This window comes from Myotis lucifugus, unplaced genomic scaffold, assembly GCF_000147115.1.
Source record: "Myotis lucifugus unplaced genomic scaffold, Myoluc2.0 scaffold_83, whole genome shotgun sequence".
NCBI lineage: Eukaryota > Metazoa > Chordata > Mammalia > Chiroptera > Vespertilionidae > Myotis > Myotis lucifugus.
The window spans coordinates 1,178,332-1,204,466 of record NW_005871131.1 but is presented as its reverse complement, the minus strand read 5'-3'; the positions used below and the strand labels follow the sequence as shown (position 1 = coordinate 1,204,466).

The window sequence follows — 26,135 nt, the reverse complement described above, 5'->3', positions numbered from 1 at the left end:
GGAAAGAGGGACCAGAATACTGCGGCCAGGAATGAAGAGGAAGAGAAGCGGGGTCCCTGAATACACTACAAGTGATTTAAAATGAAGTCTAAAGTACACAATTCAGGAAAGCTTTGTCCTGATAAGACAAAACCTGGCTGGTACTTACAAGCGGGAACCGTGAAGGGCCTGCAGGGGAACGTGATGCCTACTCTAGCTTTTAGCCCCTCGGGCCTCCCAGGCTCTGCGTGGGCGACAGGAGAGGCCAGGGACGACCCAGGAACCCCACCCGCCTGTCCTCGCCCGCTCGGTGGCTTACAGTGTTCCTGAAGGAGTGGCTGCGGATGGGGTCCTCGGCGGCCAGGGACGCGCTGCTCAGCATGATGAAGACGAGGATGAGGTTGGTGAAGACGTGGTGGTTGATGAGCTTGTGGCAGCCCACGCGGATGCTGTGGGGAGAGCCGGCACATGGACCTCGCCCAGCCAGCACCCCGGCCCCGCATGCTGGCCCGGGTCAGGCAGGGGCGGCCGTCCACACCCACCCAGCAGACCAGAACCACCTGACCGTCGCCCCTCGAAACCCCTGCACGGCAGACCCTGTGGGCCTGGGTGCGGCTCCGTGTGGGAGCTCACGGACACCATTCAGAGTCCTTCAACGTGGGGACTGCCACCTGCTGAAGGAGAAGAAACTGAGGCTTAAGCCCGTGAAAGAACTGTGTTAGGATTTCCATCCCGGGCTGACGGTGACGTTTCCTGCTACAACATGAAGCCTGGAGCTTACTTTCCCAACCGAGAAGGGAGACTGACGTGGGAGCTCATCATCGCAGCAGCTCGCAACAAATGGGAGGAGTGATCCCTTTCTCATACTGCGGCGGGGCTGTGCTAACATAGGCCGCAGTGAGGGAGGCCTGGTGAATGCCCTGTTACGGGGGGATTCGGTCATAGGGCTGCATTATTATTATTATTATTATTATTATTATTATTATTATTTGGAGTTGACCCATAATGAGCACTCCTGAGAACGGAAGTGAGAGTTACATCAACACGCAAGAATCTCACGAGGATCTTAGTGTACCTGCGATAGGGCATCAGAGTCCCATGAAGCCGGAAGAGCAACATGTGCCGAGCGCCCCCGTCCGGCCCTCACCCCCACAATGGCTCTGTGGCCATCGGAGCTCCCTGCAGCCCCTGACGTCCGGGAGCTAGTCAGTGCCTGACTACCCTTCATCCCAACACTTGACTTTAGAATTTAAAGATTTTTTTTTTTGGCCTATAGAATACATGTAGGTTTTCCTTTGGAAAGATTTTTTTCACTTTTAAAACTGTAGTCAACTCTATAGGAAAAGTGACTCCTTGCTTCAGATCCTCCCTTTGGGGCTGGTTAAGGCTGAAATGTGCCCTGGACCATCGGTGCAAGCTGATAGCAACTGAGTCTGGGGAAGGCGGCCCAGGGCTGAGGGCAGGCAATCAATTTGTCCTTCAATATAGGTAGACAGTGGGCTATGGGTGTCAGTAACGTCAGGGGTGCCCAAACTCTCAACAGTGATGAGTGGAAAAGCTATCATCAAATCTGCAAGTCTCTCAGGACCACAGCCGGCCTTGCTTCCCCCCTGTGTCTCCCGGGGCCTAAGAACCACAGAGTTCTTCTCCGACGGCCGGGAACTGCTCCTGCGATTCTAGAACCTCCAGGAGCCATCTATTCCCTCTGGCATTTCCCTCGGTCCAGGATAATGGAAAACCCAGAACCCAGCCAGTAAAGAAGCACCTTCCTCTTCCCGTACCTGTGAGCAAGGGCCACGCTCCTGGTGAGCACCTTGTCGTGCTAACACGAGCAACCTATAAGATATCACTGAGCAATAACAGGGAAAAGTGATCAGCTGGACTAGATCTCAGGATGAAGACGCTGGGCAGAAGTCAGTGACAAAATCCCCATCCCCCGAGGCATCCTAACAGAAGACCCAGCAGTGAAGAAAGGGTCCTTTGGATGGAGAACACGTCACAGGTGACCAACCAGGGAAGGCCAGAGCCGTGGGCTCCGAAGGAGAGGCAGCTATTTCACCACCGCCAAGCCCAGCCCAGGGGTGAAGGGGAGGAGAATCTGGACTAGGCTCCTCCCAGCCCAGGCCACACCCCTGCAGCCCCTACATCCAGGAAAGCAAGGCTAGGAAGGGATGAGCAGAGGACAAAGGCTGGGGCTTGGAGGGGCTGGAGCCTGGGGGGTGGGCTCCCTTGTTCAGGTGCAGAAAGGAGCCGCCCCGTCCCCAGCCACCCTCCCCATCATGCAACCTGGAGGGCCACAGGGATGTGACCGGAGAGGGGGCACTTACGGGTTGGTCTTGCTAAGAATGAAGAAAGCGCTCCCTTCCGGAATGGGGACGATTTTCTCTTTCATGTTCAGCTCCGAGATTCTGCGAGGACGGGGGCCAGCTGGGACCTCGGGTTCATCCTCCTCCTCCTCCTCCTCTTCCTCTTCCCCTACTTTAAAGGAGACACTTTTTTATAGGCATGAAACAAAGGCTGAATTTGGGTTCTAATCATTCTCGATGTCACATGGAAATTTAACTTAAACTTTAACAACATCTATCAGCTTACAAGAATCAAAACCCTTTAGAATATGGGCTGTGTGTGTGTCGGGGGTGAGGCAGGGACTGAGCAGCTTGCCTGCACGTGAGTGTGTGTAGTTGTGGGGCTCAGGTGCCCAGCAGTTGCAGATCTGAGCGCAGGTAAGAGGCGGCAACAATGTGATTCCCATGGCCATCCCCCAGCACAGTTGTGTCCCCAGTGACCTCCTTGCTCAGCTTCGGCCCAAAACACTGTGAGGGACTTCAAGTCACACATGATCAGTCCCCCAAGCTCCTCTACCATCACGGTCCCTCCTACATCAGCCAATAAAGGCACCGGTCAAATAGGAAAGTGTCAGGCGAGTTGTAATTATTGGTTGTCCCTAGAGAGATCTCCAGCAAAGGTTGGGGTTATCCTGATCCACCTATACTTTCTCTCCCACCACCTGGAATGTAGGTTATGTAAGCTGCCTGTGACCCAGAGAAAAAGCAGGGGACTGGACTCATGGCCTCGGCGACCTCGGCGGCCCAGTGTGCATCCAGCTGGGCTAGCAGCCGCAGAGGCAGCCGCTGATCGTAGAGCGGTGGCCAAGCCCGCCACCATACCTGGCACGTCGCAGGGTGGGTAGGGGTCCTTGTCCTCATCCTCTTCTTGGTACTCATCAATAATGACCTAGGATGACAGAGAGATCTTGGGAGGAGGGGAGATTCTGATTTAAATGCCACAGTGAGGACTCAACTCTGCCACTCAGAATGGGGCAGAAAAGTCCCTTCAGAGTGTGACGGGCGTGAGTGTGCAAGGGCAGCAGATGCCCAGGCAGTGACCCTGTGGAGACCGAGGTCTGAGGGCAGACGAGGCAACACCCTCCCAGCTGTGGTCACAGCGCCCAGCAGCATCACATACTGACAGTGAGCGCCATGCTGCTAGGGAACTTGTTGGTCTTGTTCAGTCTCAATCCTCAGTCTCTGACACATGGCAACTGTACAAAAAGTATTTACTGATTCAATGAACAGACAACCAAGTGAATGAAAAGCCCAGAGCTGTCATCCGTGGGACGGGGTTTCACAGAACAGGCCAGAGCACACAGGCCCTCGCCCTGCGGTCTCCTCGAGCAGATACCCATTGACAGCCCTGGATTTCAATCCCCACTGAGAAGACACTCACAGGTCAGGTCTGATTGCACAAGCCCAATAAAGGAAAATAAGTGGTCAGACCAGTCAAACATCTAACACACTGGTTCTCTGGTAAATACTGGCTAATAACCAGTGAAGTGCCTAAATTCACTCAGAACCCCCGGAGGCCAGCCTCTACAAGAGTGTGCCATCCTCACTGAAATATCACACAGCACACCCTCACGGTGGAAAGGGCACAGTTGTGGTGAATCATTTTGAAATAGAAAGCGGGGGAGCATTTCAGATCATGTACCTTGTTGTCACTGTTGGCTATCTGATTGACTTCCGGCTTGTGGTTCTTTTTATTTTCCAGGCTTTCTTTTCTACAGAGGAGAGGACAGAACCCAAGAAACCAAGTAACTATGTTGCTGCGAATAAAAACCCTCACCAGGGCTCTGCATCAGCAGTGGCCCAGGAAGGACAGCATCTCATTGGAAACCACCCTACCAGCCAGAACACAGCACAACCCACACTCAGAGCTTCCTGCTCATTCAGGGCACTGGATTCATTTCACGGGTCATCTTATTAGAATTCTCATCCAAAAGCTAATCAGCATTGAATGCATCATTTATTTTATGGTGCCAAAATTAACCGCAGCGATTCGTTAGGCATGGGGACATGTGACTCCCACTCTCAGCTCTGAGGGAATGCGTGCCAAGAGCCCGGGCTCTGCCCCAGATTCCAGCCTTTTGGGCCGGCCCCACGTGGCCATCCACGATCACCACTGAGCAGCAACGTGGGGTCGCGGCTGCTGTGGAGTCTGTGTGGCTCCGCCAGGCCTCACCTGCAGCTGGCTCCCCAGCAGCAACTTAGGTGAAAACAGGGTTACCTGGCAATCTTTTTCCTTTCCTTTTCTTCAGCTTCCTCTTTCTGAGCAGTATTCAAACTTTCAGCATCAGCCAAGTTGTCTACAGCGATGGCCAAGAAGACATTCAGTAGAATATCTAATTTGAACATTTTAAGGGTATAACACCTTTCTGATGCATGGTCAACAATAGAAGCATCCCCTGTGCACTCCAGGAGGCTGGTAACGGGACACTGTCCCCTAGTGCCATGTTCACTTGTAAAGCCAGAGGACCAGAGCCGTGTGTCTTTGTTGCTGTTTTCTTTTATAAAACTAGAAAAGTGGAGAAGATAGTCTGGATAGAAGCAAAATTAAGATTCACTAAACTGCGTGAAAACCTACAAACGTCAACATTTCTTTTCATGCATGTGCACACGTGTGCTTGCGCATGCACGTGTGTGCCTCTACACACATAGGTATCTACAGCTATGAGACACATTGCACAAGACAATCTATAACATAAACACAGAGGGTCTTTTTCATGTTGCAAGTTTGCTTTATGCATTTTGTTTTGTTTCATTTAAAATACACACACCCATAACGCATATATATTTTGGGCATGCTTTCCAAAATAGACCCCTTCAAAGACAACACATTATGCAAATGAGGATCCCATTGCACAAGGCAGTCTGAGCCTTTCTCATTGGAAACGGCCTCCAGGGTGTGCGGACACCTCATTCATTCATCCATTCACTGCACATCCCCTGACCACCGCACGCCCGACTCACTGCCGGATGTGCTGGACTATTCTTTGGAATAGGCCCACTGTGGCTGAATCGTTGACTATGGTGGTTGAATTTTATTTTTTCAAATAGTAAAAAGTTAGGTATTTGAACAAGTTATAAGGTTTTTGGCTTTTACTATAACGTATGTGTGGTTTCCATAAACAATTTAAAAAATTTCAGAACAAGGTTTCTAAATCAGAAGATGCCTGTTTCTTATTTGCTAGCTGGTAAGTCTGTTTTTGAGAAGCAGGAGATGAGAGGGCAGGAAGTGAAGGCGGCTCCCTCCCCTGACGAAGCGTCTCAGGCTGAGCACAGCCCTCTGCAGGCGGGAGCCGGGGCCCGAGACGGGAGCAGCACACACTGCTCACGTGCCCTTGCAGTCTGAGGTCTCCGGGGGGTGCCGAACATGCAAACATCACCTAACAGGGACCGATGATGAGACAGCTTCCAGGGGATTTCGTGCTCGACGAATTGAGTCAAGTCGTTCAAGAGGGCAGGAACGTGAGTGAATTATATTAAGACTTCGAACCGTCTTCCAGATGCTAGGCTATTTTTTACACAGAGCCTCTGGGAGCCTGAGGTGGTACTCATATGTTTGTACAACAGCTCTTCCACCAAGCATTTATTGAGGGGCTCTGCAAGCCAGGTCTTGTGCTGCGCAGGGAGGACGGAGAGATAAAGCAGCCACAAGCAAAGGTGATAGGGTCGTGAATGTGCCAATCGAGGTAGAGAAAGACCTGAGTTTCCAGAAGCCTGGGGTTAGAGACTAACTCCTGGCAGGGAGAAGGAATAAACACGTTGGAGAAGTTACACAGCATGATACAGCAACCAGCCAATGGATATTTGACTTTCAAAGATGGACAGGTCAGCAAAGTGAAGTTAGGTTTACGGGAGCTTAGCTCAGCCCACTGAAGGTGGGTCCCCATCAGTTATGAGGGGTTTTAAGAAGATATAACTGTGCCAAAGCTTCCCAAGGGTGATGGCATGGAGAGCCACCTGGCCTTGCCCTGAGCTATCGCATGGGACCTGCACAGGAGATGCGACACCTCGAGGGGCGACCACTGCTGCAGCCCAGGCACTGTCTCTGGCTCCTTCCCCCGAGCCTGCTCTCATCCTGCAGGGCCTCACTGAGACGCTGCCTCTCCTTTGCTGACCCAGCAACGGTGAAGGAGAGCAGATAGAACAGGGAAAGGGCATTCACCTCCCCATCACAACGGCCACCACGCCACCATGGGGAGAGTCAGAGGGAGAAACCAAACAAGAGGGGCAACAGCAACACCCTGGTCAGCGAAAGGATACAGTTCCCACAAATGAAGAGGATGATGAAGTAGATGCAGACGATCATCCCCGAAGATGACGGGCCCCCGTACGCCATGATGCCGTCATACATCACAGCATTCCAGTCTTCGCCTGTCAGAATCTAAGAAGCCAAAACTTGATCAGCCGGTGGACACACAATTCCCAGGTGTCTCCAGAGCTCCGTGGCAGCTGCCCTACATCTGGTTTACGCTGCCTTTCACAGTCCGGTCTGCACTGAACAAACCCACCTGCTATCCCGCAGAGTTTACAGAACATTATTATTTAAAAAAATATATATTTTATTGATTTTTTATAGAGAGGAAGGGAGAGGGATAGAGAGTTAGAAACATCAATCAGCTGCCTCCTGCACACCCCTCACTGGGGATGTGCCCACAACCAAGGTACATGCCCTTGACCGGAATCGAACCTGGGACCCTTCAGTCCACAGGCCGACGCTCTATCCACTGAGCCAAACTGGTTAGGGCAAAAAAACATTATTTTTAATTACACCAATAGATGAGTTAATCGTTCTAGTGAAAATAACATTACATATAACACTTTGTACCCTGGGATGACACCCCAGCCCAGAGAGCATGCTATTGGGGTGTCTCTCTCCGGGACCTTTATTGTGGATTTAAACTCATATGCACACTCAGAGGAAATGGGCCGTTGGAGGCTTCTCTGATTTATTAAACATAAAGGGTATCATATACTGTATGAATTTTCTGGAATTTGCCTTACCCCCTACCCCCCTCAACAGTATACTCTGGAGACACTCTGTGTTAACAGCTTCATTTCATTCTTTAAAAAAAATTATTTTTAAATCCTCACCCAAGGATATGTTTTCATTGATTTTAGAGAGAGAGGAAGGGAAAGAGAGAAAGAAATATTGATGTGAGATTGAAACATTGATTGGTTGCCTCCCACACATGCCCCAACTGGGGACTGAACCCACAAACCTAGGTATGTGCCCTGACCAGGAATCAAACCCGAAACCTTTCTGGAGCACAGGATGATGCTCCAACCAACTGAGCCACCGGCCAGGGCTCATTTCAGTCTTTTTAACTGCTGCCTAGTATTCCACATAGTTAACCAAGTGTGGAAAGGAAAACTATAGCTATGAATTTTTATAAGCAGGGAATTCCCTAAGTATCTTACGTAAATTTACAAACTACCTCATGAGTAGGTACTAATAACTACCTGAATTTCAAATATGATCTTCTCTACTGATGATACTTGGTAATTCAATCCATCATGAAATAGAACCAGATGGATATTAACAGCAATTAAAAAATACACTAACTTCCAAAAAGAAAAACAGACAGTGAGGGAGAAAGAAAGAGAGAAAGAGAAAGAGAGAGAGAGAGAGAGAGAGAGAGAGAGAGAGCTCCTATATCACCTATCTGGACCAGATACTTACAAAATTAAAACCATCGTGGGTATGGGCATGCATGATTCACCACCAAACAGGAAAATAGGCAAATGGGATTTGATAAAGCAATTCACAGAAAAGGAATTATAAGTGGGCCTTAGTCACATGAAAAGACATTCAAGTTCACTCCTGATAATACCATGTTCACCAATCAGACAGGCGCAATCTGAAAGCCTGAGCACCTCCAGTGGGGTGCGAAGGAGGCAACGCGCAGCCCCCACACCCCATCCCTGGAGGATGAACGAACACACCCTCAAGGAGAATACTTGGGCCAGAGCATCCAAGCTGCACATGCGCACACACCCTCTGAACCAGCAGACTCTGGGAACATCTCCTACAGATCTGCTCTCACTCATGTGCCCCAGGGTGTATGTTCAAGGTCACCCACTGAGGCAAGACTGGAGACGATAAAATATTCCTCAGCAGGGGACTGCTCCATGAATCATGCACGCCCATACCCAGGAATTTACGCTGCAGGGAAAAGGAGGTGGCAACCTTTTGTGGGCCAATCAGGCAGGTTCTTAAGGACACTTTAAATGATAAAAAGCAAGATGGAAAACAGTATAGAATGAGCTACCATCTGTATGAATTCACCTGGAGGCAGGTAGGCAGGTTAACTGACTTATATCTGAGCAAATATATCTCAAAGAATACACAAGAAGCTATTTAACAGTGGTTGTCTCCTAGAAGGCGGCTGGCTTGGTGGGTGGGTGGGAGGGAGGGAGGGGACTTGATTGTTACTTTATATCCTTTTGCAATGTTTGAATTTTGTGCCACATGCATGTATTACAAAACAACCACCACACAGGCTTCTCTGAAAGAAATCAGAAAAACCAGTGACTCATCAGTGGCCCCAAATTAAGTATAATTCAAAAATTTTTCAAAAATTAAGTATAATTCTGTCACAGCCTATAGCAGTGACAGAAATCCCACTCACTTCCAGTGGCCAAGTGGGAAAGAATCTTAGAGATCATTCCCTCTACTGTCTCTGTCTCTGTCTCTGTCTCTGTCTCTCTCCTTTTCAGAAAAGGACAGTGACTTTCCAGGGTCACAGAGCTGAGCACTGGGAGAGCCCCAGGCCCGCATGCCCACTGCCCCTCCCGCTGGCCCCACGGCCTCTCCAGCAGGGCACAGAGCTCCTGGACTTGCATGTGAAAAGCCACAAGGGCAGACGGGACTGTTAAATTTATCGACCAGGCTCTGTCCAAGGAAGGGCTTCAGCTCACAACATAGGAAGATGAAGAGGAGTTTAGAGCAACTCGGCTTCGAGCCAGGAGGGCTGGCGAGGCTGCTGCTGCCTCACCCTGTCCCCTGCTCCTCAGCCTCGTTGCTCGCAGGGGCCCCAACCACACAGACACCCTCTGAGGCCGTGTGTCCCCATTACATCACACGAGGGAGGACAGAAAAGGGTCAGAAGGCTGCCACAACTCTTCTATCACCCTGATTCCTCTGACTACACCACAACATTAGGCCTTTGGAAGTCACTTCTTTGCATAAATCTGTTATAGCCAGAATTACAAAACTTGCCCTCGACCAAAAACTAGCACAGAACCAGAAAAGAGCCGATCTCACAGACACCCCAGGGTCTGTGGCCTTGCAAAAACATTAAATCACATCCCATCGAGAGCAGGATTGAGATGCAAAAGAGACTGCTTAAATGGAACAAAATGTAGCAGAGCATCCATCACTGGGGTGGAGACGACTAATGGAAACAGAACCGTTTTGTCTCACTGAGTCGTGGACAGACAAGGAGGCACCTCATAACGGGTTTTGCAGGGAGGGGCAGCGGGGGCGGGCTCACCTGGAACACCGTGAGAAGCGCCTGAGGGAAATTATCAAAGGTGCTCCGCTTGGTCTGCGACTCGTCGAAATTAAACTTGCCTCCAAACAGCTGCATCCCGAGCAAGGAGAAGATGATGATGAAGAGGAAGAGCAGGAGCAACAGCGAAGCGATGGACTTCATGGAGTTTAACAAGGATGCCACCAAGTTGCTCAGGGATGTCCAGTGCCTGCAAGTCAAGGTGAGGATGTGAGCCCAGAACGCAGACATGGCCTGACGGGAGGCGACGCGCCGCCTGGCCCGCAGAAAACACCCGCAGCAACGTGCCCCCGTCCTCACCTGGTCACTTTGAAAATCCGTAAGAGGCGCACACAGCGGAACACGGAGATGCCCAGGGGAGACATGATTTCCAGCTCCACCAAGATGGTTTCCGTGATGCCCCCACACACCACGAAGCAGTCGAAGCGATTAAAGAGGGAGACGAAGTACGCCTGGAGGCCCAGGCTGTACATCTTCACCAGCATCTCGCAGGTGAACAGCGCCAGGAGGACTTTGTTCGCGATGTCTGGAAAGACAAAGGGGCGGGTGTCCTTGGGATCGCCTCTGCTCCCCTCCCCCGGTCCCTGCTGTGAATGCCCCCTTCTCCGCTACTGCCTCCATTGCAGAGACGTGGCACTAACATCGATGGTCTGCTTGTCTGCCAGGTTCCAGTCCTGCTGCCGCCACTACCTAGACATGTGACTCTGGAGAGGGCCCTAGGTCTCTCTGGGCCTCAGTCTCACTGACTATGCCATGGGGAGGGGCAGCTCTCCACGTAACGTAACCTCCGAAGCTTCCTAGCCCTCGGAGCCTATGCATCTCCATTCAGTCAAGCACCATGGTCGGCAAACTGCGGCTCGTGAGCCACATGCAGCTCTTTGGCCCCTTGAGTGTGGCTCTTCCTAAGCCTTAGGAGTACCCTAATTAAGTTAATAACAATGTACCTACCTATACAGTTTAAGTTTAAAAAATTTGGCTCTCAAAAGAAATTTCAATGGTTGTACTGTTCATATTTGGCTCTGTTGACTAATGAGTTTGCCGACCACTGGACTCTAGCATATTGTATTTCCTGCTCCTATCAGTCACAAAAGCTCTTGGTCTTGCTTACAGCACCACGAGAGAAGAAGCAGTTGCCTATCCAGGTCATTTCTAACAGCAGAAAACACCTCCCAGCAGGCTGGGGAGTTGGACGGAAACAGATTTAACTTGATGTAAGACAGGCCTTCTCGATGGCTCAAAACTGCCACACTCAGAATGGACTGTCTCTGGGGACGAACTCCCACACCACATGGCTGGGGCGCTCGGGGCGGGGGAACTATCACCACTTGCCCAGAATACCAGAAGGGAAAATAAAGCTTCCCCTTAGTGGGGGCGGGGGAGGGGGGAGGACCCTCCCCACTGGCGGATTCCTCCATGCTAGGTTGTCACAGGGTGAAGACGATGGCATGCCCTGGCGCCCATCACCTGCACCCTGTGTTTGGACGGTTCTACGTTCTTCCAATTAGTGCTCCCTGAATCGTTCCCGCACCTATCACACACCGAGCAGGTAGGACTAACGTGCCTGGACAGCCTCGGGAATCCCTCATTCAGGACAAAAAGAGGAGAGCTTCTGCTTGTACCTTGGACCTGCGTCAGCCAGTCCGGCTGGTTGTAGTGCTCGGAGGAAATGGTTAAGGTGTTGAGAAACACCAGGACAATAACCAGCCAGTAAAACGTGACAGACTTCACGGCGGCCCTACATCGTCTGCGACTGAATCGGTTCCAGCGACGCCAGCGGCGGCTGCAAGAGAAGCAGACGTTACTCCCTGAGTGACAGATCCGGCACCTGAGTGTCTAATAAACATCACTGGGAAAGCATCTGTCTCCCGCGCTGGCGATCCAGATTGGGGTGGGGGTGCAGGAAGGAAAGACAGAACAAATGGCAAGGAAAGGAACAGACTTCGCAATACAAATTATGTTGATCTTCACATACAACCTCTTGAAATATTATCTCTTGATTTGATTGTGCTATCAGTTTCCTTCCTATGGCTTTACATGATTCCACAAGCTGTCTTACACAGTCCTCAAGCCAGTTAGAAAACCCAGATATTCACAGATCCGTGTGCAGATGCAAAACGGAGTAGCACACGTATGCAGTGCACATCCCCACCATATGGCGCAGGGATCTGTTGTGCAGAGCCACTTAGCTTATCATTACATCTCCCCCAGCATCTCAATCATCATACAAAATTGATCAGGCAACGAAATGCTCCAAAACCGCAGCTTTCCTTTCGGGGAAATTTCCATCCTTTCTTAACCCTGGGAGATTTCTCTGGGGCCTGGCAGGGCCGTCAACGCTGAGTAGGACATGAGTCTTCAGACTGAGTCATCAGGTGCCCTTTCTAACTAGTGATGCTCAAAATATACCTTCAGGAGAAGAGCCAATATTGAATCATGTTTTCGTACAAATAAAATGAGCCGAGCCCAACAGACAAGTAGCATGTCCTTCACTGACTTTCAGTTCTGGTTTGTAATGAGGGGAGGTATTCTCTCCGTTACCCTGCTCCCCATGGGAAACACTCCCCGCCTCAGGATGGCTCGGTGAAGTGGGCTGTGCCCTGGGGGCTGAGTCAGAGGACTCTCCGGGCTGTGCCCAGGCTGCAGGCGGCTGACTCAGCTGTGCTCTGTTAAAAACTCTGAAACCCAGGGGCCAGGCAGAGAGAGATCTGTGCTAACTCTTCAGCAAGACTTGGAACAAACAAGGTGCATGTTGTTATTGCTCTTGCTGTGTGGTTGCCAATGGCAGTAGCAGCTGGAAACACGAGGAGCAGCTAAGAAAAATTCTGCAGGGGACACTAAGGACTGGCCCTGGGCGAGATGCTCAGTGGTGCACAAACCAGTCCACACAAGCAAGGTGCGAATAGTCTGAAGAGGACCCAGCCTCGGTGGGTCTGTCATAGGGACAAGTCATAGGTGTCTCCCAAATCCAGGGACATGAAAGTCACACCCCTGAAACCCTGCAGCACTCCCCATCTTGCTCCTCACTGGGTGCCCAGGCTCTGTGCCAGGCACTGGGCATATGGAGATGAGGAAGGCACAGACCCATGGCCCCTGTCCTTGTAAAGTACGCAGAGTTACAGACTATAAATCCACACCAAGAGCTATTCCCAAGGCACCAGATACAGGAGCAAAGAGCTGCAAATGCTCTTTTTAAAAAAATCTTTATCCCAGGATATTTTTTACCGATTTTTAGAGAGTGGAAGTGAGGGAGGGGGTGGGGAAAAGAGAGAGAGAGAGAGAGAGAGGCATTGATTGGCTGCCTCACACACGCACCCAACCGAGGCTGGGAATCAAACCCGAGACCCTTCTATCTGTGGGCCTATGCTCTACCCACTGAGCAACCGGCCAGGGCTGCAAATGCTTTGTAAGAGTCAGGATAGTCTTCGCTGGAAAACTGAGATTCCCCTCTCCACAGCTGAGTAGGAATTCGCCAGGGGGCAGAGGGAAGGGCACTCCACTCAGAGGAAACTGCAGGACCAAAGGGACTTGGGTAAGAAGAAACAGTGTTTGTGGTATGTTTGAAAACTGAGAGCAGTGGGGAGCAAGAAGGATCAAAAGATGAGGTCAGATGCTGAGCCACGGGCCAAATTATGAAGGAATTTGCCTGCCCTCTGGCAACAGGGAGTCATGGGAAGGCTTTTAATGTTATTTTTAAAGTCTGGTTTATTGAGATATAATTTAGATGATAAAATTTACTCCTTTTAGGTATACTGTTTGTGACCACCACCACAATTAAAACTTAGACTGTTTCCATCACTCAGAGTTCCTTCATGGCCCTTGTGGTCAATCCCCTCTCCTCACCACAGCCCCTGACAACTACTGAGATGTTTTTTGTTCCTATTTATTTGCTTTATCCAGAATGTCCTATAAATAGAATTATGCAACACAGGGTGGGGCAAAAGTAGGTTTACAATTGTGGGTACTCAAAACACAGTTTCTTCTTGTATTATTTATTACTAGAGGCCCGTTGCAGGAAGATTCCTGCAAGAATAGGGCTTCCTCGGACCTATTCCTGCAAGAATAAGGCTTCCTCAGACCTATTCCTGCAAGAATAGGGCTTTCTGTGGCCGGAGCGAAGCAGAGAAGGGAGCGAAGCCCACCCTTCTCCGCTGCCTCGCTCCCTCCCATCTCCACTGCCTCGGCTCTGCTCCCGTGTCTGCTGCCTCAGGACACTCCATCAGCAGCGGAGCAGCGAGGCTGAATTGGCCGCTGGAGTGGATGGATCGTGCCTCACCGCTCACCCCTGCGGCCCCTGGCCAGGTCGATAGGCCCAGACACCGCAGTGGTGGAGGAGTGGCGAGGCCGGATTGGCCGCTGGAGTGGGTAGATAGTGCCTTGCTGCTCGCCCCCACGGCCCCTGGCCAGGTGACAGGCCCGGACACTCCAGCAGCGATGGAGTGGCAAGGGTGGGCCCGCCCCCTGGGGGCAGATCCAGCCTCGCCACTCGCCCCCCACCCCCTTGCCTCTCCTGCCACCTGCCTGGCCAAAAGGCCTGGACACTCAAGCGGCGGGGCTGAGGGGACTGGGTGCCGCCATCTTTGTGATGGAGTGATGGTTAATTTGCATATTACTCTTTTATTAGATAGGATTACTAGTGCCCCCGTGCATAGATTTGTGCACATTGAAAGGAAATTAATTAGAAGGTAGCCAGTGGGGCAGGACTGGGTGAGATGGGCCGGACACACCCTGGAGCCAACCTCCTGCAGTCCCTCCCCGGCTGGCTGCACCTGGGGTGGCACTGGGGCTCAAAGGGCATCTGCAGAGTGAGCAGGGTCCCTCTGGCAGATGGGGTCCCTCGGCCTGGCCTGTAGGGATCAGGCTGAAATTGGCTCTCTGACATCCCCTGAGGAGTCCCAGATTGCAAGAGGGTGGTTTTCAAGTGACACACCCCAGAATTGTGCTCCCTCCTCTCTGGTTCTGGGTTGCATCACCTGAGAACCACCGCTGCCAAGTCACCGCAACTCGGCAGCTCCTGCGTTGAGCGTCTGCCCCCTGGTGGTCATTGCACATCATAGCTACTGGTCAGACTGTCGCTTAGCCTTTTATATATATAGATTGTATTATTTTCCATACAAACAACTGTAAACCTAATTTTGCCACACCCTGTATATAGCTTTTTAGGGACTGGTTTCTTTCACTTAGCAAAAATACTTTTCAGGCCTGACCAGTTTGGCTCAGTGGATAGAGGGTCAGCCTGTGAACTGAAGGGTCCCAGGTTCAATTCTGGTCAAGGGCACATGCCCAGGTTGCGGACTTGATCCCCAGTGGGGGTTGTGCAGGAGACAGCTGATCAATAATTCTCTCTCATCACTGATGTTTTTATCTCTCTCTCCCTCTCCCTTCCTCTCTGAAATCAATAAAAAATATATTAAAAAAAGACTTTTCAGATTCATTTCTGTTGTTGCTTCTATCAGTTTTTTCCTCTTATTGCTGAGCATTTTCCCATTATATGGATAAACTATAATATGTCTACCCAGTCAGCATTTGATGAACATTTGAGTTATTTACAGTTTTTGGCAATTATTAATAACACTGCCATAAACACATAAAAAGTTTTATGCAGACATATAGCTTCATTTCTCTTAAATAAATACCTTCAAAGTGGGATTACTGGATTATAAGGTAAATATGTGTTTAACTTTATAAGAAACTACCAACTTGTTTTAAAAATGTCTGTCATTGACAAGTAGGAGTGCATGAGAATTCTCACTGATTGCCTCCTTGTCAGACCTTAATATTGTCATATTTTTAATAGAGACATAGTGGTATCTCATTGTGATTTCAGTTTACCTTTTCCTAATGACCAATGGTCATTTCATGTGCTCATTCGCTATCCATCTCTCTTCTTTGGTGACACGCCTCTTAAAATCTATTGACCATTTTTCAATTGAGTTGCTTCCTTATTATTGACACTATTCTTTATATAAACTGAGTATTAGCCTTTTATCAAATATGTTTTTCAAATATTTTTCCTCCAGTCTGGAGCTTATCTTTTTATTTTCTATTGAAGAGCAGGAGTTTTAATTTTGAATTTATCATTTTTTTCTGTTATGGCTAGTGCTTTGTGTATTGGGTCCAAGAAAATCTTTGCCTAACCCAGGGTCACAAAGATTTTTCTCCTAGAATGCTTACAGTTTTAGGTTTTACATTTAGCTCTATGTTTGTTAAATTTATATATAGTGGTAAAATGTTTTAAATTGAAAAAGAACATTTATATGGAAGAATATACAAATTCACCAACTGACCATGTCATAGCCCAAGAAACAGAACATGACTAGCACCTAAGAAAACCTTTTGAACCTCCTTCTATGAAAAACTTTTTTTGGGGTCGTGGGGGAGTTAATTCTCACCCAAGGATATTTTTTACAATGATTTTTAGAGAAAGTAGAGGAGGGGTAGAGACAGAGGGAGAGAAACATCAAGGTGAGAGAGACACATCGACTGGTTGCCTCCCACACATGCCGTGACGGGGCTGGGGATTGAGCCTGCAACCAAAGTACATGCCCCTAACCAGAATCGAACCCACTACCCTTCAGTTTGTGGACTGATGCTCTGACCACTGGAAAAAACTGGCCAGGGTTGAAAAACTTTTAAGCAGAAAAGTGACAAGAAGTATTTCTCCTGGAGAAATGACTCTAGGGGGGGATATGAAGGGTTGATTAGTGGCAAGAAATTGTTGCATCTTGTTGGTTTGTGTTGGGGCAAGAACCTCAGCACCTACGACAGTAACTACACTGCCCTCCAAGACGGGTGCTTAATGTGCTTAATGTTTCCTGGGCAGATTGATCCTCTATATGAAAACTGCAGCCCAAAGAGCAAATGCAAGTCTGGAGCAACTCCATGCAAACTTCACAAGTTAAAGAGAACAACCAACACACATGCTTAAGAAAAATGGAAATAAGATACTGACCTGAGCTTGGATTTTGAGATGGCTTGACTGAAAGAAAGACAAAAAGAACATCATTCCTATTAGGAAGGCTTAAGCATATGCTCCCCCACCATGTCAGCTGAGCTATCGGAAGAGCCATGCACAGCAGCCTGGCTCAGCACCCCCGGTGCCCGCAGCGGGCTAGCTGGAGTATGTGCGGAGCAGTAGCGAGGTGCTGCAGGTCCAGGCAGGCCAGGCTGAGCACCTGCCCAAGCCCTGGCAAGAGGAGGCTCTTAGCCAGATGCTGTGAGCAGTCATGGCACAGGCAGTGACTCTAGGGGTCTTTCCCTCCCCCACCTGTGTTCCCCAAACTGAAGCCCGGGGGTCTCTCCTGCCTGCAACTCAGCCACTCATCTCAACAGCAGCATGTGCTGCTGCTCTAGCAAATGGAGCACTGGACTAGGAGTCCTGGCCCTGCTATGCACTAACTGCGTGAGTCTGGGCGAGCGGCACACCTTTTTGAGCCTCTGTGTTCGCATCTGTCAAATGGGGAGGACAAACCCATTTCCCGTCTACTTTCCATTGTGGTAGGGAGGGCAGAGCAAGAGAAAGGAGGCAAATTCACTTTGTAAACTGCTGAGTATCCTGCCCATACACATCATTTTTACGCAGCACTGCCCAGGAGATCGAATTCTCTTAAAAACAACACCTGCATTTTGCAGAGATAAGACCTAAAAGATACCAGATGGAAGCACACAAAACAAAGCTGCATGGGCGCCCCCCAAAGCAGGCTGCACTCTGCACATTCCACCCTGCTGGTCCCCCCACTGCTGCAGTCCAAATCCTCTAGTAAAAAGCCAATGGGGGTTAATGGGATGGCGCCCTCCACTGTTAGGAGGGGGTGGTGCAGGGCTCCCCAGAAAAAGTGCTGTAAGCATAGGACAGGGTCTGGCCATCCAGCTGCTGTGCATAAGATTGAGAGAACCCAGGAGCGAAGGGAAACTTAAATATTCTCATCAGCCACTCTGCCATACAAGCTCTTCTCCAAAGCACTGATGCCAGCACCAGCCCAGGAGGAGAATCGGGCTTTACCCCCACCGCAGGCACCCAGAGGGCCCGGCCTGGGCCGCGTCGCTTCTTTTCCACCAGCACCTAGTGGACACAGTGGACAGTGCGTTACCGGGCACACCCTGCCGCAGGTGCTCAGCAGGATGGCTGCTCTGCAGGAGGAGGCAGGGAGGGGCCCAGGGTAGGAGGATGGCCAAGGGGCCCAGGGTGAGCCCACCCGCCCCTCCTGCCCCTGAGGCTATGGCCCCCAGGCTTCATGGAAATTTGGGGTGTCTTCCACATATTTGCTTCCCTGAGATGATGATGATGGCGGAAGCCAGGAGGGTAAGCTGCCTCCACACTCACCAGAGAGTTCCCCAGCAGCCTTGGTTCTCGCCTTCGCCACTTACGTTCTCCGTGTTCACAGACTCCGTCTCGCTGGTTGGCATGCTGGCTGTGGAGGGGGAAGGAAATGCTTCAGAGAGCGCACAGGAGGCGCTGCACGCCCCGGAGGGGCCGGTGTGAGATCCGCCACCAGCAGGCCCTCTGGGAACCTGGGAGGAGGGCAATGAAGGGCCCTTGGGCGCTGGACCAGCACAAGCGCTGAGAAGCCAGCACCTCCACGCAGGGGAGCCTCTGCTGCCACGCCCTGTCCAGATAGCCCAGGGCCCCATCAGGAAGAAATTCTGTCCATCCAGACGTTTCCCGAGAAGAGCAGCCTACGGACCAAACAGGACCCTGCCCTGCGCTTGGTACCAGCTTATTCTCCTGGTTTCCAGGTTTGCACCGAGGCCACCAAGACATCTCAGGACACCTTGCTGCCCCGGCAGGTGGACTCTAGAAAACCTGTGGATAGACCAATACGTCATGAACACATTCTTATTTTAAATATATCCGAGGGGAGGAGCTGTGGGTGGAGGGGTACAGGAGGTACCAGGCACAAAATCTTTTGAACAGTTTAAAACCCTCCTCAGTTGTAGTTAACTTCTCTGATCTCTAAGACGTGCTGAGCTTGTGAAGCCATTATGTAGAGGCTCTCACCACCAAAGCCGGACGAGAGCACTAGGGAGGTCTCCTCCCACCCGTGACCAGGGCAGAGCTGACTGTGGTCCCAGCCCAGTGTCCCTGGGCATGCCTCACTCCGCCACAGCAGGGTCCTGAGCAGAAGCGGAGGAAATGTGGAAATGCACCCACTGGTGTCGGGAGGCCCAGGGACCCACCCGAGCCACCATCTGGCACTTGGTTGTTTGTTTGCATCCACTGGATTCAGCCCCATAAACATCACGAGCACGTGCTGGAGCCCAGGTGAAGGAGGTGCGGGCACCCAGAGGGGCACGGCACTGGCTGCCCTGGAGGGCCAGGGGGAGAGGCAAGCCCCAGCTGGATTTAATTAACTGTGAAATACAGAAATATAGACTCCCCCTTACCCCCCCCCCCCCGCTCGGGGGGCTGGACAAGGAATCTGAAACGTGTAGTACGCAGCTGCTGACCCTGCCCGGGCAACAGACATGGTGTGAATGACAAGGATGGGTGAAGGGGACCTGACTCAAAGGGCCCAGAGGTCTGAGAAACATCTGTTCTGAGAGCGACAGAGAAGATCCGGCTCCTTTTGTGAGCACCCAGGAAACGGAGTCTGCTGGGTGGGAGTCTCGATAGCCACGTCCAGCAACGTGTAGGCCAAGGTTTCAAAGGAAAGGCAACATGGGCAGAATTCTAGACCCACAGCACACAACCGGTATTCTCGTGGAATAACCTTTTTCTTTCTTAGGTAAGTCGAAAGAAAGCAACTACAAACTTTGATTTACATTCTCACAACTCCATGCAAAAATAAAGACAAAACAAACCAACCCCCCCCCCCCAAAAAAAAGAAAACACTCCACAACAATCCAATCATGAAAAAACCTTTAACAGAAAGTTCCAGAGAGAGAGAGGGAGAGAGAATCTAAGATGCTCCTGCAATTTGTCCCACGACTGTCCCATGCCTTGGCTTCAGCGAGAGACTAAAAATTCATAAAATTCAACAAAGTTCATTGTTATGGGTTCTTCCCATGGGGCCAGTCTTCTTTTCAAGAACAAGACAAAGAACATCACAGTGGGAGCTCCTTATAAACATGACCACGAGCCATCTCTGCGGCAGCTCTTCCTGGTGGTCTGAGGCCAGGTGTGAGCACTATGACTCGGGGTGGGGACTGTGGGGTCCTCAGGCCCAGTTGGGTCCTGACTCCCAGCATTAGTGTCCTGATCATGCCAACTCCACACGCTCAAAACTTCCGTCTCTCACAGTAGACTCCTTCAAGGTTCTGGTATTACGCATATCGTAACTTTAGTTATTATTTCAAAAAGAGCAAACATCTCCTGAACAGGCTGAGTCTTGTGGCTAGTTATTCTCTGGGGCCATGTCCCATGATGTGAGCAAATACAGTTGCTGCATTTCATTTCTAAAGCTTCATTTTCAAACAGTACGACTGAAGCAGATTACAGTGCATACTGCCTGTGGGGAGGGGGTGTCCCTTTGCATTTCTGGCTGGGCGCCAGCTAGGAGTGGATGAAAGGCACGAGTTCCTCTCTAGACTAAGTGGGGGAAAGAGAAGAAAAAAAGCCAAACTCCCTCCGAAGCAGCACAGAGACACTAACTGGGGGGCCCAGCTCCAGGGCTTCCCTGGAGAGAAGTCCTCCTGCCTCCATCCTTCATGTGGAGGGGATGGTGGCTGAGAGCAGGCTCTCGGGTCGGCCAGATCTAACCTTAACTGCATGTTTGTGACCTGAGTTCTCCAAGGCTCCACGTTCCCATCTGAAAAATGTGGGGTACGTACATCTCAGGGCTGGAGTGGGTCCCCTCATCGTGGGTTACCCCGGATGGGTCCTCAGTGCCAGGCAATCACGAACGGCAGCTCTGTCATCTTGGCAAAGCTCTCGCGCGGCTCTCTGGATGCAAAGCAACACTCCCCGTGTGGCCCAAGTCCGGTGTCGCTCCCCCGACCACCTCCATCACTGCACGGAGGCCTCTGGTGTGAAGTGTCCCACACTTGCCGGCTACTCTTGGTTGGCACTTCTCCTGCCCTGCACTCGGCAATTTCTCTCTAACTTAGCCTGTTGTGGGGACAGCAACTTTTCCGTTACAAGTATCTGACACCTACAGAGACATAATAAATGAGTCTATTCCAGAAGGATGTCGCCAGGGCTGAGGCGGGTGGAGGGAGAGAGGGAGAGGACGGTGACTATGCTAGAATGGGGTGACCTCATTTGGTCCTGGACATGGACCTTGGTCCAGTTCCTGATTCTGAGCAGAGGATCCAGGCTCGGGCTGGGGCCCTGGCAGCCTTTCTGTCCGCTCCGGCCCCCCGCCCCCACCCCCGTCCCTGCCTCAGGACGCATTTCCTCCTCTGGAAGCACGGAACACACCCGGCCCCGGCCCCGTGGGCATGAGCGGGAGCCTGTACGCACATTAAAGTGTTTCACCCTTCACTTGCGCTCGACATTCATTTTTTTCAATGTTAATTCATTGATACGGGTCTCCCTTCACTCAACCCCAGTATGATCTCCTCTGTTTTAAAAAGGAGGACAGGGGCTCCTGAGATTACATGCACAAACTCTGTGATTACACAGATGAGAGCGGCGACCAGCAGCCTCAGGCACACAGCTCAGCGTGAGAAAGCTCTCCTGCTTCCCCTCAGCACCCTTCCCACGTGCCACCCGCCCTGCAGCTCGGGCACACACTTGAATAGGCTGGTGTACACTCTGATGCTGGTATATGCTGGTATGTACGGGGGGTTATACTTAAAATGCCACAAACTGAAAAGTCCCAAAGGCCAAGCAAGCCCCTTATCCATCAGCACCGGTTCGCTGTCCTAATGACCTCGATTAACCCCGAGAAACACGACATAGAGCCCGACCACTTACCACAGATCAGCCCAGGATGGAGACAGCACAAAATTCAAGCTGATAAGGTGATCGTTTAGACTTTATAAAAGTCCAAACAGAAAGAATTGTAGAAACCCAAGTAAGTAAAGCCACAGGCAAATGACTGGAACACATGCCTGTCTCCCTAACCCACTGCATTGTGTCTGCTTCAGCGGGGACCCGGTGTTGAAGGCTGACAAGTGGCCAGGCCAAGCAGAGAGACTCCCGGAGCCCACCAAGTCACCTGCCTGCACCAGACCCTCCTGCAGAAGCAAGCAGGGACCGTCTGCATGTGGTGACGCTGTCAGTCCTTCTACCTCACACACTCCAGGGAATTTTCAGAGCTCTGTCGAGGAAGTTTTTATGTTTTTAAATATAAACTTAAAAACTATTTTCTGTGAATCTGGGTGAAACCAGGCATTAGGACAAGCCTGATGCCTTTAAGGGGATGCTGGCTTGCACTGCACTTTACCTGCTGAAAAGCTGGGGAAGCTCACAGCCTCTGCTCTGTGGTCTATTCCAGGCACTGGGGTCTCTGGGAAGGGTTCCAGGATGGAGGCCTAGGCTCTGAGTGTGAGTGCACTGTGGAAGGGCCCCAAATGCTGCTGTCGGTGAGGAGAGGAGGCGGGGCAGCAGCCCAGCGCACCCCGGACTGTAGACGAGAGATGCCAGCCTGGGTCACATTATTTCTAAGATCGTATCACTCGGCCCCGATGCCATCCTAGGCAACGCCACACAAAATAAACCAGAGAAATATACTTTCTCTGGCCAGCACAACAAGCATTTTCACCAGTAAAATTGTTCATTCCTCTCTCTATTCTCACTCTGAAGGACAACATACCTTGCAACAAAATCGGCCTGGCTTGTGAATTCAGAGGAAATTACAGACAAACATACATGTGTGTGCACACACACACATAACACACAGTGGATGAGTCTGTGCATGGGTCCAAGTAGGCAGCCCCAAAATTATGTTCACCATTAACAGGCACAGCAAAATCTCAGACCAACTTCCTTCAGTGATGGAGGCTAATTCAGTCTTTGTCCCTGGCGATGTGGGGACAAGACCCTTTCCCTCCTGGCCTGGGTCATCTAATGCAGAAAATGAGCTGTTGGGTAATATCATCTCAGAGACCCACTGACCTCTGACCTGCTGCAACTGTGTAAAGAGGAAACGCCCACAGGCTGTCTGGTTTGGCTCCCAGCACCAAGGGGTTTTCCCTGGCGTTCCCCGAGCTCAGCAAGGGGAGCAGGGAATGAGCAGAACTGGGAAGCCCCTCCCCACCCCTCTGGAGGTTCACCAGAAGTCACCTCCTGGGGCCTGGAGAAGCACGAGGAGCAGCAGCCCCTGAGAGCCCCGAGCCAGCCAAACTGAGTCCACAGGTGTCCTGGCCTCCAGGAGCCTCACTCCTGTTGCCTCTGTAGAGCAGGCTTTCTCGCAGGCTTGGGGATTTGTCAGCATCTCCCTCCATGTCCAGCAGCCTAAAAGCTTCTCACTCCTTTCAAAGGAAGGGTAAGGGGTGAGGTCGGACAACCGAGCAGTGGCGGGCATGGCTGCCTTCCGCGGAGAGGGGGGATCCAAAGCCAAGACCTTGCGTTTTTATCTTCTTTCCATGACAAGCCCTGAGGAAGGTGACTGTGCTTGCTGGCGGTGACATGCTTAGCCATCACCGGGTAACAGATTCTTGTTGCTGTAAAGAAGCCAGACTCATCTTGGAGAATGTGGGTCAAGGCCAGACCAAGGTTTCTGTGTCTGAAGCAAGAATTACACCCTGACCATGACTATTTCGATGTGACCAGTGACATGGGAGCACAGCATCCACACAACAGACTGCCCACACGTCCCCAGCAACGTCAGCGCCTCCCTGGGGGACCCTGACTGCCTCAGTCAAGAGGAGACCTCCCCTGCTCAAAACACAGTTTCCTGAAAATGTGATGCTGCGTCCTCTCCCTGCAGACCTCTCAGAAAGCTAACAGAGAAGCCTCAAGCCCTGGCTGAGGAGGGGAGGGACCCAGAAGCCCAAAGCGGGGTCCCTTCTGGGGACAGAACCCACTCCTCTTCTCGAGGCCACCTCCGCAGAGCTGCAGCCGTGGCCATCTCTGCCAGCGTGCTTCCTGACATCCATGACAGTGCTTCCTGCTTAGCTGGAGCCCCTTTTCCCTGCGGAAGTCCCAGCAGCTGCAGCCAGCCCAGCCTCTTCCTGGAAAACACTGAAGCTGAACAAGTCGGCCCCGTCTCCCCCTTGCCCCCCAACTCCCTGCCCACTCACTGTCGGGTAAGGTCCTACTCCTTGTCCTCTTCCCCCTGGGGCCACAAGGGCTCTCAGAATAGCGAGGGGCTTTTATCCGACAGCCTCTGCCCCTTCCCCTTCGCAGGCCTTCTGCTGAGAGCAGGGTCCTCATACAACCTCCAGCCAGACCACCGTGGCTGGTTCCAGCCCAATTCCCGTAACCTCTGGGCTCAGCGTTCCCACGGTCACTCCCGAGAAAACAGGGCCGCCCGCCCCTCTGCTCTCTCACTGCTGGCTTTGTGTGCCCGCAGTCTAACTCCTCTCAAACAGAGTCTGCCTTCCTGCAGAGCGGCCTGACCAGGGCCGATGGAGTGGCAGCAGGTAGGGGACTGCGTGGTGTGCAGAGGCTGCTGTGGGACCACAGCGGTGCCTTGGCAGGTGGGCAGGGTGCCAGTTCCCAAAACTGCCCTGCACAGGTATGGCCCTGATGCTAACCCCAGGGTTCCCATTGAGGGGCGATGTTTGGCATTATTTTAGACCATAGCTGGAAACTTCACTACTTCCCACCTGAGCCCTTTCCTCATTCCTCCTCGCAAAGGCAAGGACCCAAAAATCTTTGCCTCCTAGAAGTATATATATATATATTTTAAATATTTCTTTATTGATTTCAGAGAGGAAGGGAGAGGGAGTGAGAGATAGAAACATCAATGTTGAGAGAGAATCAGTGATCGCCTGTCTCTTGCAGACCCCACACGGGGGATCGAGCCCGCAGCCTGGGCATGCACCCCGACCGGGAATTAAACCGTGACCTCTGGGTTCATAGGTTGACGCTCAACCACTGAGCCACGCCGGCAAGGGCCTGGAAGTATGTTTTTAACTTCTGGGTGAAACAGGCCTACTCGCTTGAACAGGGTCCTGGGCAAACCTGCCAGGGAGTGCAAGACCAAGAAGCCACCTGAAAAACGTACCCTGGGGAAAACACCCATCCAGCTACATCACTGGACTCTCATCTACCCGGGAACATTTTAGATGAAAAAGCAGCGTTGTGGGGAAAGTGTTCATAAAAGTCTGCCTCCCAGACTAACACTATTCATGCTGGATTAAATACATTTTCTGAGTTGGATCAACTGTCTCTTTAAAAGGTACAGTTCACGAGGAAAGGAGATTGCAATGCTGTCTTGGCAAAGACACACGTTTTGGGGAAAGACAAGAAGAAAACGACACAAGCAAGTTTCCAAGAAATCAAGCAAGTAAAACACACAGGCACCTGCAGACGCAGCACACGGACATGCACGCAACCCCCCTCTGCGAGCAGAGGTGTCAGGGTCTCAGGGAAGAGCCTGCTGGAGACGGAGTTCCGTCCCAGCCATTTACCGTGATCTTTAGCCCTGCGCTGGCGAAAGCAGAACTTCCTTTTCTTCTTGTCCTCTTTTAGCAAGTCGGCCAGGGTGACCCCTTCAGGTTGAACACAAGCAATTTCATTACGGTTCAGTAGAGGGCAGCAAGAGCACCGCAAACAGAGCCCCAGGACCCGGGAGATGCAGACATCCACAGGCTCTGACACGCAAAACCCCAAACTGTCCCACGAGGAAACCTACCGTTCAGGGCCTGGCCAGGGAGCGCAAGTGCGCATTTTATAGCGAGTATACGAAGTGCCTGTCTTTAAGAACCTGTCCTAAATAACCAACCAACTACAATAAACAACCAATCTACCCTCTCTAGGCAGAGGTTTCCAGAGTCTGACCTTCCCTCTACGAAGGGTAAGAAGGGCGTTAGGGAGTGGGCACTTGGAGGGAGTCAGGAGTCCTGGGTGCTGACCCGCTGGCTGTTCGAGCCCAGCCAGTACTGCTATCTGGGGCAGGACACCTGGGTGCTAGAAGAGTAGGCTCTGGACTTGGACAGATCAGGTCTAAACCCAGCCTGCCACTTTCTGGCTGGATGACCATGGGCGGGTTACCTGATTTGGTTAAGCCTCGGTTTCATCCCTCATCAGATGTTAATAGTGGTCAGACCTGCACTTCACAGGGTTGCTTTCAGAGGAAACTAGCAAATGCGGTAATACAAGTGGCATGCTAAGCTTTGGCAAGGCACGGTCAACCGTTACGACTACAACTCCACTACCAGGTCACGAGAGAAATGACAGGGTCTGTGATATGGTGGTCGCTCCACACGGGCTAGTCCTTAATGCTGAGGCCACATGCTCCAGGAAGGGACCTGC

The 26,135-nt window shown here is 51.3% G+C and overlaps 1 protein-coding gene across 1 annotated transcript in view; it reads right to left on the bottom strand.

Moving 5' to 3' along the window:
- The window catches only part of CACNA1D (calcium voltage-gated channel subunit alpha1 D), a 289,303-nt gene that overhangs the window by 71,541 nt on the left and 191,627 nt on the right, over positions 1-26,135 (bottom strand). Inside the window, 12 exon segments of the mRNA XM_023755748.1 lie at positions 299-428; positions 2,307-2,457; positions 3,147-3,213; positions 3,967-4,036; positions 4,543-4,657; positions 6,582-6,702; positions 9,815-10,022; positions 10,133-10,358; positions 11,452-11,612; positions 16,782-16,808; positions 17,832-17,891; positions 18,153-18,240. Of these exon segments, the coding sequence (XP_023611516.1) occupies positions 299-428; positions 2,307-2,457; positions 3,147-3,213; positions 3,967-4,036; positions 4,543-4,657; positions 6,582-6,702; positions 9,815-10,022; positions 10,133-10,358; positions 11,452-11,612; positions 16,782-16,808; positions 17,832-17,891; positions 18,153-18,240 (1,424 nt within the window).